The 10,583-nt window shown below is 48.3% G+C and overlaps 5 protein-coding genes across 5 annotated transcripts; 2 read left to right on the top strand and 3 right to left on the bottom strand.

Annotated features, from left to right (window-relative positions):
* Nucleotides 1–925: 925 nt before the first annotated feature.
* On the top strand, nucleotides 926–2,326 carry J7337_007449 (uncharacterized protein; the record flags this gene model as incomplete). The annotated part of the gene is made up of 2 exons (XM_044825101.1): nucleotides 926–1,182; nucleotides 1,234–2,326. The coding sequence occupies 2 exons, from the start codon at nucleotides 926–928 to the stop codon at nucleotides 2,324–2,326; spliced, it is 1,350 nt and encodes a 449-aa protein (XP_044680758.1).
* Nucleotides 2,327–2,560: 234 nt separating this feature from the next.
* J7337_007448 (uncharacterized protein) lies at nucleotides 2,561–3,089 on the bottom strand (the record flags this gene model as incomplete). The annotated part of the gene is made up of 2 exons (XM_044825100.1): nucleotides 2,561–2,845; nucleotides 2,898–3,089. The coding sequence occupies 2 exons, from the start codon at nucleotides 3,087–3,089 to the stop codon at nucleotides 2,561–2,563; spliced, it is 477 nt and encodes a 158-aa protein (XP_044680757.1).
* An 845-nt stretch (nucleotides 3,090–3,934) lies between these two features.
* Nucleotides 3,935–4,591, bottom strand: J7337_007447 (uncharacterized protein; the record flags this gene model as incomplete). The annotated part of the gene is made up of 3 exons (XM_044825099.1): nucleotides 3,935–4,299; nucleotides 4,346–4,405; nucleotides 4,456–4,591. The coding sequence occupies 3 exons, from the start codon at nucleotides 4,589–4,591 to the stop codon at nucleotides 3,935–3,937; spliced, it is 561 nt and encodes a 186-aa protein (XP_044680756.1).
* Nucleotides 4,592–5,323: 732 nt separating this feature from the next.
* J7337_007446 (uncharacterized protein) lies at nucleotides 5,324–7,126 on the top strand (the record flags this gene model as incomplete). Its single annotated transcript, XM_044825098.1, has 3 exons — nucleotides 5,324–6,221; nucleotides 6,271–6,918; nucleotides 6,972–7,126. The coding sequence occupies 3 exons, from the start codon at nucleotides 5,324–5,326 to the stop codon at nucleotides 7,124–7,126; spliced, it is 1,701 nt and encodes a 566-aa protein (XP_044680755.1).
* Nucleotides 7,127–7,242: 116 nt separating this feature from the next.
* J7337_007445 (uncharacterized protein) lies at nucleotides 7,243–7,800 on the bottom strand (the record flags this gene model as incomplete). Its single annotated transcript, XM_044825097.1, has 2 exons — nucleotides 7,243–7,709; nucleotides 7,761–7,800. 2 exons carry the CDS (start codon nucleotides 7,798–7,800, stop codon nucleotides 7,243–7,245), a joined length of 507 nt encoding a protein of 168 aa, XP_044680754.1.
* Nucleotides 7,801–10,583: the final 2,783 nt, after the last annotated feature.

The following is a 10,583-nucleotide window of genomic DNA, read 5'->3' as shown; positions in this document are numbered from 1 at the left end:
GCGCATGGCAGAGTAGTACCCGTCGGCATACGCCGCACTGCAACATCAATTCATCACGCCGGTTTAGATCTCGTTCCTTTGGAGTATTCGCGTACCAGCGTCATTGAGCGAAAACAACACGCGCCAATTCCGATAAGGTGGTGACATGCATTCGCGTAGATGACCGTTCTGGACACGCCTCTATCACCATCAGCGCAACAAGGTGCCATTTTGTCTCGGTATGTCTCGGTGAGACTCCGCTGCTTGCTTTGTCGTGGGTGACAAGGCCTACAGAAGTGGAGAGCATGGGGGGCGTGGTCCGCCTGTAACCTGACTAGACGTGGGAGCCTGGCTCGCCGGTAACTTACTCGCAACCCTGTCCAAAACCGTTTCCTTCAGGCCTTCAATTCAAGTCCCCGAGCTAAGCTAAGTTCCCCAGAATCTTGACACATGCAAAGCATCTCTCTCGGCTTTCGGTTGAAGGCCTAACTAAAGCTATGGGAGCTATCGCAAACTAGACTCATTGGGGATTTGACAAACCTGTTGGATGCACACACTTTACTCTGCAGAGAAAGTGAGGGGAAGTGATCATGTGCCGGATCTTCTGCCCATCACTTATCAGATTTGAGCCTGGTTCGTATTCACATCCTGGCCCCCGGTCTCTTAGTGCTATACCCCGCTTGCAGATCAAAATTTCCAGGACGACACCAGCTGGGATGGGCCTGCTTAGTGCATTCGATAGTTTGGCGGACCCTGGTATAACTTTAGAGGCCCGTCTTTCGCGCTTGGGCGACCAATTTCAGGGCAGGTCTTGGCCTAAGACCCTCGCTGTTCTGCCTTAAGTCTGAGTCGTCTGTGGAGCATCTCATTCTTTCTCTGAAGTATTGGTGACCATTGCAATTGTTTGCTGTCAATTCAATTGCGTTGTCTCAGTCAATTACTTGCAATGGCTTCTGAGAGAGAACCTACAGCGGCGGGCGCTGATACTTCTGCGCCTGCAGAGACGACAAATGCTGCTGGTGAACAGAACGCGCCCGCTGCTGATGCTGCCAGCAACGACGCCTCTTCCGACGACCATGTTCGCGATGAAAAGGTCGCTGCAGGCCCAACCAAATGGCAAAAGGTGAAGGGTCATTTCTGGCGATACAAATGGTGGTATCTCTTACTTATCGCTGTTCTTCTCGCCATCTTACTGCCGCTACTGTGAGTCTCATCCCATCAATTGAGTACCTACCTCTTCTGACAATGCCCCAGCTTCACTGTCATCATTCCCGCAATCATCCAGGACATTCTCAATGACCAGAAACTACCCATTTACGGCGGCGCTTTACAAGTTATTTCTCCATCCGAAGTAAACATGAGTATCGAGACGCAATTAAAGACGCCAATCGCTGCGACTCTCAAACCAGTGGATCTCTTGCTCTATAGCAAGGAAACGAAGCCCATGTCCTCATTCTTGAAGCTCAAATTCCCCGAGGTTCACATCAAGAGTCACACCAATGTCACTGTCACCAACCAGACACTCCTGGTGACTAATGAGACTGAACTGACAAAGTGGTTCAATGTCTTCTTCGACAAACCTGAGGCCGAATTGTCGCTGGAGGGAAAGCCTGAGATTAGGCTTGGCTCTCTGAAGTATCACCGCAGTCTGAAGAAGAGTGTTGACATTGCTTCTCTCAACTACCTTGATGGCTTTGCGCTCAAGAGCCTAGACTTTGATCTCAACTCCAATCGCACGACAAAGAGCAACATGAAGGGAATGCTGAACATCCCCAACTCTGGAGTCCTCCGACTCGGACTTGGCAATCTGACATTCAACGTCATGTCAGGCGATATTAGACTCGGTCTGATCAATCTCTGGGACTTGCAACTCTGGCCTGGTAATAACTCTGTTCCTTTTGATGGAAACTTCTACTTCGACCAGCTGGTTCCCAACCTCTCTGAGATCCTCGATATGCAGAAAGGACCTCTTGGCAACGGCTACCTGGAGTTTAACGCGACAGGAAATACTACCATTGCCGGTGGTCAGCACATCAAGTACATCGAAGGAGTCTTAAATAACAAGCATATCAGGTTCACCTTCCCGGTGATCACTCTGCTGGGCGATGTCCTTGGTGGCCTGCTGGATGCCAACCAAGGCTCCCTTCTGGATATCTTTGGCACTTCGATTGGAAACTCGACGTTGCTTGAACACGTACTGGGACATTGGGATAACAACGGTGAAGGAGGTTCTTCTTCTTCTAGTAATAATACTGCAAGGAGCCTGACGGAGAGGAGTAAGACCAGAGCACCAAAGGCCTGGATGTGGAGCCTTCTTAAATTGGGTCTAACGAGGAGAAGCTTATGAGTATGATAATGTAGTCCTAGTTCTAATGTCATCTGATGCCTTTGTTGCGTGAATTATATGATCCAACTGCGATTGTCACCGTGTCCCAAATGCTAGTACTTGTGAAAAGCCCTCAATAGAGCTGCTCATGATGTCGCAGCGTTTGAGTAGCATGATCTTTGTTTGCCTCCAGCGCACATGCTTCCTGTTCTTTTCACATCCTCATTATTGCCCCGAGGCATGATTGCATCATCATCAAGCCCTCGCAGGCGCAGCCTTCTTGGTAGCATCACCTTTCACAAAAGCCGCAAGCTCCTCAAGGTATCGCACATTGGGTGCCTCAAGCTGTTTCGATACCCACGAGAGCTTCATCGCGTATGCTGCAAGGCCACCCACCGACTCCCAGTTCTTGACTTCACACGTATCTGGTCCCTTGGCAGTGACTGTCTGTACCCGCTCAATGGTTGCAGCCCACCAGGGTAGGTAATTGCTCTTCCACGCCAGTTTACATTCCTGCTCTCCATAGTTCAGTGCCAGGATCTGTGTCGTGGTCAGATAGAGTCCATGGCTGTTTTAATACATGGGAAATTACCTCGATTGGTATTTTCATCATGTCCTTGCCGCCATAGGTCAGTGTCTCCAGAATCCCTCTGTCTCCCGGCTTTGCGGCTTCTGAAGCCTCAGTGTCGATGAATGTGAGTCTCGGAGTCCAAGTGTTCCACTCGCTATATCTCCTGAAGTCAACCACGATATCAAATACCTCTTTAGCGGGTGCACCAATCATGATAGTGCTTCCGGCGGTGAAGACAATGCAACCGGTACCCAGGGATGGGGTTGCTGTCGGAGTTGCCCACCCAACTGCCTTTGGAACTTTCATAGTCAAAACAAACGCTGTATATTCAGCAGTAGCAGATATTATCAAATGTTTGAAGGAGTTGAATGCCAAGGGACAAACAGATTTGTGCCGTTATCTGTATAACAGCTCGATGTCTCACACGTGACGTGCGAAGCTCCAATAGTATCTCAAGACTAACCGCGTCAAGACATTCAGATGGTTAGCTCGGTTTAAACTTTTCTCAGTAGCCTTCTTCTCTCTTTACCGGTTGAGAGATGTAATACCGCTAAGTTCTAGGTTCTCTCTGCTGGAATAAGCTCACAGCCACAAATCTCAACTGCAAATAACACTTCTAGTACCGCTAAGTTCATACGACAGTGGTCACAGTAATAAAGACTCGAACCATGGTGATGCTAATCACCACTCCTCAAGGGTCAGTAAGAAAACTTGGGATATCTTTTGTACATGGCAAAAGCATTGCACGAACTTTGATTATGTTCCGAAGACCTTTAAATCACTTGTTTCTACCGTCTATACTGATCACTGGAGGCTGTTTTGGTCCCCAAGGCTTCATCAATTGCCTGCTGGGGCATAGGAATTTCAGTACACATCACAGGCCATTTCTATATTGATCTCAGACTAATAAACCCCTGCTAGAGAATTGAAAGTTGGTTCTGAACCCGTCGCTGTTCCAAGAAAGCTCCCCCACTACCAAGGATACTTCGTAAGAACTCATGGGCGACGTGGATAACCCCTCAAGGGTACACCCTGTGGTCAAGATGTCATCCAAGGACTCACTGATCCATGGGCCTGGGGTTTGAGGGCGGAGTCATCTTCAGCGTAATGGCGACCTTATCGTCAGAACGGCCAGTATCTGACGCATTCCACCCAATGACATAAACACCATCGATATCTGATGGCGTGGCATACCAAAGCGAAGTCATTTGACCGTTCTCTTCGACCATGACAAAAGTGCCGTAGGACATCAGATCGGATACATAACCGTCGGTATTGGCCGTGCTATTGAGCAGTTTGACACTATGAGAAGATGAAGAGGGTCCTGGGACAGCGAAAGTGAGGTTGGACCAGCTTGGCTCACGTCCTTTGGCATAGCCAGTCGTGTTTGGAGAGGCATACCATGCATCATCTCCTATGGTAACTGGGCGGTGTCAATAAGATTCAAGCTGGAAAGGCGGTTTGCTTACATTGGACTGGGGCTGCCTCAGAGTCGTCGACTTTGCTGAAGTTGCCAACAAAGACCTCATCTAACCGTTTCTATGAGCATGTCTCACGCAGTGATGGATAAACAACATACCACCAGAAGAAAAGATGGGAAGGCCACCGACGCCAGTTCCATAAGCGTAAAGAGAAAAGGGACCAGCATTGCTAGCTGCAGTAGCTGTAGTCGCCCAGAGCACTGCAGCAAAAGTGGTGAGTTCAAGATGATGCATTTTTCAGGATACTGTATCGCCGATGTGATGGAGAAGAATGGGGCAACTAAGCAGATTATATGATAACAAGACGCGTTAATAAACCGATATGAGTGTTGTGGCTGTCAACCCACAAGACGGTGCCATATTGAATACGTAATCGGTATAACGGAGCGTTTATAGATATCTCGAGGTCTTATTGCCGACGAAACGCTGACGCGGAAACGGGGCAAGCTCCAGCCCTTCCCGTCCCTGGAATCCTCCGAACGGACCAGCCTGCCACGGTGTGACGATAATCTTGTCCTTCAGCCAATCCTATTTGTTCTTTAGTGTTTCCTATCTACTCACGAGATCGCTCCACTACTAAAGTTCTTTTTAAGCGTATGCGGATGGCATGGAATGTGGGCGGCCGGTGGTTGTAAACCTCCGTGATCGTCCCGGCAGTCGCGAAACGTCCGAGTGTCTTCACGAGGCTTCATATCTGGCAGTGACGACGACTTGTCATAGCACTCCTCTTGTAAGAGGTCCGTGACACGAGATGTCCTTTTGTAGAATGATAGGTCTGTTTTACAATGGGCAGATGGGCTTCCTAAACGGACAACTCGAGGGTCGGACTGAAATATTTAAGAATGAGCTGTAGAGGAGTAGTAGAAACAAAAAACAAAATCATTCAAATCTTTTTATCATCTCCTCTAGCATTATAATTCTGTGTATTTGAAGCCCTTGGCCAAGATCCAGCTTGTGTCGGCAGAAATGAAGCTCCAGCGATTTCTCCCGGCTGGCATTCTCTGCCTCAGCCAAGTTCACGCTCAAAGTCCTCTTCACCAGCTAAACCGTCGCGCTTGCAGTGGAAACTCTGCTTCTACTCGCTCAGAGTGGTGCGACTACTCAATTGACACGGACTACAGCACTGAAGCTGTAGATACCGGCGTCACTCGTGAGTACTGGCTAGAGCTGACAGACGTTACTGTTGCCCCTGATGGTTACTCTCGTTCGGCCATGGCCGTCAACGGCACCATCCCTGGACCTACTCTCTTTGCTGACTGGGGTGACACTGTTGTCATTCATGTCACAAACTCTCTCAGCACTTCTCTGAATGGTACGAGTATGCACTGGCATGGTATTCGTCAGAACTACACAAACCAGTATGACGGTGTCTCATCCATCACTCAATGCCCTCTTGCTGTTGGGGAGTCAGTCACTTATACCTGGAAGGCCACCCAGTATGGCTCGACTTGGTATCACTCACACTGGGCTCTGCAGGCTTGGCAAGGCATCTTCGGCGGTATCATCATCAACGGACCTGCTACGGCAGACTATGATGAAGATCTCGGCATGGTGTTTCTTAATGACTGGGACCATCAGACTGTCGACGAGCTGTATAGCTCAGCTGAAACCAATGGACCTCCCACTTTGGACAATGGTCTCATTAATGGTACAAACGTCTACGGGAATGACGATAGCTCTTCCCAAACAGGCACTCGCTTCAATGTCTCTTTTGAGTCTGGCACTTCTTACCGTATGAGACTCGTCAATGCAGCAGTTGACACTCACTGGAAGTTCTCGATTGACAATCATACCTTGACTGTGATTGCAGCAGACCTTGTACCTATCGAGCCATACGAAACCACCGTTCTTGACTTGGGCATGGGTGAGAGTGTTCTTACTTGATCACCTTTAGAACTGACTAACCTTTATAGGCCAACGCTACGATATCATAGTCACTGCAGATCAAGCTGACGTCGCCGACAACTTCTGGATGCGCGCCATCCCACAAGCCGCCTGCTCCGATAACGACTCCACCGATAACATCAAGGGCATCGTCTACTATGGAGACAGCCCCGGTACGCCGTCCACTACTGCCTACGACTACACCGACGGTTGTGACGACGAGACGGATAACATCGTACCATACATATCCAAGATAGTTGAAGATGCCAACTGGAACGATCTTGAGACAGCTACAGTTGGCAAGAACACTGCTGGTCTATTCAAGTGGATGCTCAACAGCACCAGTATGTTGGTGGACTGGGCAAACCCTACACTGGCCCAGGTCCTCAATGACACAACGGACTTTGAGACGGATGATGCGGTGATTGAACTTAGCGAGGGAAATCAATGGGTTTACTTCGTGATTGAGACGACTCTACCAGTGCCTCATCCCATTCATCTCCACGGACATGACTTCTTTATCTTGGCTCAAGGGACGGGTACTTATTCATCCTCTATCACCCTGAACACAAGTAATCCTCCTCGACGAGACACGGCGATGCTGCCTGCAAACGGGTATCTGGTCATGGCTTGGGAGACCGACAACCCTGGCGTTTGGCTCTGCCACTGTCATATTGGTAAGTCAAGTGGGCCCTAGATCCGCAGCATTATTGACTTTGTGAAACTTTAGGTTGGCATACATCTGAGGGATTTGCGTTGCAGTTCCTCGAGCGTTCAAGTGAAATTGCTAATATCTCTACTTCGAGCTATGTTTCGGATGTTTGTGATGGCTGGAGTACTTTCCAGAGTGAGTCATCGATTGAGCAGGAGGATTCTGGTGTTTAATACAACAAGCATCTCTACTGTCTAGAAGCTATTCGTTGTTGACCGAAACGGAGGGAGTAATATCGTTGATCCATGGCTACATATGTACTTCTCTTGGTGGGCGTGGCCAACTATAATCACTGTAGCAAACGATCCATTCCAGCCTCATCAACCTTCAGCACCGTCCATGTCTCCATTCTCTTGGCCCCAAGCTTCTCGTAAAATCTCAATGCTCTCGCGTTGTCCTTCAAACAGAGCCACTCCATCTTTACGCAACCCGCTCTCTTAGCCGCTGATGTCATAGCCTCGACCAACTTCCGCGCGTATCCGTGAGGTCTGTATTCTGGGACAACGTAAATCTCCTCCATGCAGACTCCAGGAGCCGCTCCCCATGTCGTGTAGTTGAAGAAGTATATCAGTAGTCCAGCAGGTTTCCCTTCTGGTGAGAAGGCTAAGATGGGATGTCCGATACGGTATTCGGGAGAGTCGGTAACGTCTGACAGGTGGAGTGTCTTTGCAAGCGAGTCTTCGGTTGCAGTGACGACAGTTCCTGGTGCTTGCTCTTCTGCGCCAGCACGGATTAAACTCAAGACAATAGAAACATCTACGTTGATAATTAGTAGAGGGACCAATAGCTGCCTTTATAAGTAAGTACCTTGAGAAGACGCAGGGCGGATTTCCGGTGAGGAGGCCATATCGAATAACGGATCTTCAACGTTGGTGAAAATAATGAATGTACAGTTCCTCGAAGGATAACGATCATGTATTTCAGATCGTTAGACTTTGCGAGGCTTCCATCTTCTTTATACTAATCGCATGATGAAGTAGCTCTGCGCCCTATTCATGACAGGTGGAGTTTGCGCTGACTTGCTTGCGGGGCTCAATGACTCAGCTTGTCAACCTGAATGACTCTTTCGATCCGAAAATCAAAAGAGAAACAAATATAATCCACTAAATAACACATTATGCCAGTAGGACTCTCACAGACATCAACAGCGATAGGCCGATTTACTAATTGACAGACCAAAGCCCGTTATGGCTCAAAACCCTACTCAAGGGACATTGCGACCAGGCGACAGCCCAAAAACATATTGCCATTTTCGTTCAAAGGTAACTGAATGAAAAATTACTAAAGATATAATTTGGAGACTGAAAGGTAGTGGATTTAAGAATGACCGGTATCGAAATGATGATAGGAACCATTCACCGCGAGCTGCACTGGCTGCAGCCATGGACCTTTGCCCAGCGAAAAAAGACGTTATCGAAGAGGCAAATTTTGCTTAGGAGCCCTTCAAGTTTGTCTAAACGTGCTCAGTATCTACACATTAAAACCGAGAGGAACTGATGAAGAGTGAGCCTCCATTCATCTAAACTTTTTGGCACCAAACTCTGGGATGACTGCAGCCTATAAGGACAGCAGCTAGTGGCACCTTCGCCCGAGGAACCAGGCACCGGGTCAGTAAAGTTTCCCTCGGCAAGTCATATTTCCAGTTCTTTCGATTGACTGTTTTTGCGCTTTGTGTGCTTTACCGAAATGCTTCGTAGTCAAAAGTTTAAAACTTTGCTAGCCAGTGATATTATCGTGTTGGTCTTAGACAGTTCTTGGTTTGAGTCTCGACCATTCGTATGCTCAGAAATTACCTTCCGCCTTATCATTTTGGCTTCTCTAAACCCGTGTTACACCCACTATAACCAATCATCACTATCAGCATGTTCCGGAAATATTCTGCTATCATTTCACGGCATTCCAAGACTATCAATGCTGTTAGACCTTTTTTTGTTCGGCCCATATCTCTAGCGATATTTCGTCTCCGTTATCAAAATCCCTCATTTTTCTTTCATCCCTCGCGTTGCTCAAACTGAGGGACAGACCAGCACATTTGAGCGACATACTCGAACATCTGATCGATGTGAAGGGTACTTGCTGCCTACCAGCTCATCTGGTCAGGATGAACTCGACTACGCCTCTGTTGTCCTCCAGTGAGGCGTCCTCATCCTACAGCAGCCTGATCGAATTCCCTCCTCTGATTCTCGATAATGGTCGGAGGCGAAGAGGGACAAAGAAGAGTTTGCGGGCCAAGATACAGATTCCTCTACTATGCTACGCGCGTTTCATGGTGACGATGGCATACTTCTCCATCTTCCCATACGTAGCTCTGATGATACAGCACAACAGTAGATCACGGGCCATTGATATCGGAACCTACGTCGGCTTCTTTGAAGTACTATTCCTGGCTGCGCAGGCTCTGACATCGATATTCTGGGTCACCATGGCAGACAGGTTCGGTGGTAAGACGATACTTATTTGTATTATTCTTGGCACGGCTATCAGCTCAGTCACTTTCGGATTTACTTCATCGCTCTGGCAAATGGCACTTTGCCGATGCTTTATGGGAATTGTGTCAGGTGGCGACGTTCTCGTCCGCACCATGATCGGGAAACGGTGCATGACGGAGACAGAGGCTACTTATGGATTCAACCTATTTTCCTTTGCTGGAAATATTGGAATGGCCTCTGGACTTGTTATCAGTCAGGCTCTTGTCAATCATGTCAGCCACTACACGGCCAGTCTCAAAACCAGTTCTTTTATTGAGCAACATCCATTTTGTCTCCCGGGAGTTACGATTGGTATCATGAGCGCAGCTTGCGCCACTATCGCTGCACTGCTCGCGAAGGATACCAAACAAGATGCCAACAAAGCCGCGGATGATACCTCCTCTATGAGCTCACTGCAACCATCCTGGGCATCTCTTCGCGAGCTGGTCGGGTCTCCTGGTGCTAGTAGCACCATTTCGTCATTTATCAATACAAGCCTTCTTGGGTCTGCTTTCACGGCCGTGACAATCCTCGCATTATACACAGACATCAGCCAAGGTGGCCTGGAATTCTCGGCTTACGAAATCACGGTGTACATGATCTGTCAGGGCGCTTTCGCAGCATGCTGGCTGTTTATGATATACACAGCTTTATACCAACACTATGGTACACAGAGAATCATCTCATCAAGCCCGGTTATTTTTCCTTTTTGCTTTTTGAGTTTTAGCATCATGAATGCATTTATTCGCTCCGGTAGCGAACCTGGTTTCTTCCTATTTCGGGTCGTTTTTGGCGTGATGACAGTCATAGGGCCCGCTATCTACATGTCAGTTACGGCAGTCCACGTTGGCCTGCAAGAGGTGTCGCCCAATCCTCGAGAGCTCGGTTTGCTCAGTGGAGTGGCAGAAGCGGTTTCTTGTCTTCTAAGATCGATAATCCTATTGATAGGCATTCTGATCCATGCCGTTTGTAATTACTATAGTGTGACAGTTGGGTACGTCAACTTGGCTGTCTTATTGCTGGCTGGGTTATCTTTCTTCGTTTTGATGTCTCCTACTTGTACGAGGCTTACTAGGTTCTCTCTGCCGGAATAAGCTCTCAGCCACAAGCCTCAACTGCAAATAGTACGAGGCTTACACGAAGTTAAGGGAAGCGGAAAAGC

The sequence above is a fragment of the Fusarium musae genome, chromosome 5, assembly GCF_019915245.1.
Source record: "Fusarium musae strain F31 chromosome 5, whole genome shotgun sequence".
NCBI lineage: Eukaryota > Fungi > Ascomycota > Sordariomycetes > Hypocreales > Nectriaceae > Fusarium > Fusarium musae.
Note: the sequence above shows the minus strand (reverse complement) of the source record. Positions and strands in the feature narration are given on the sequence as shown.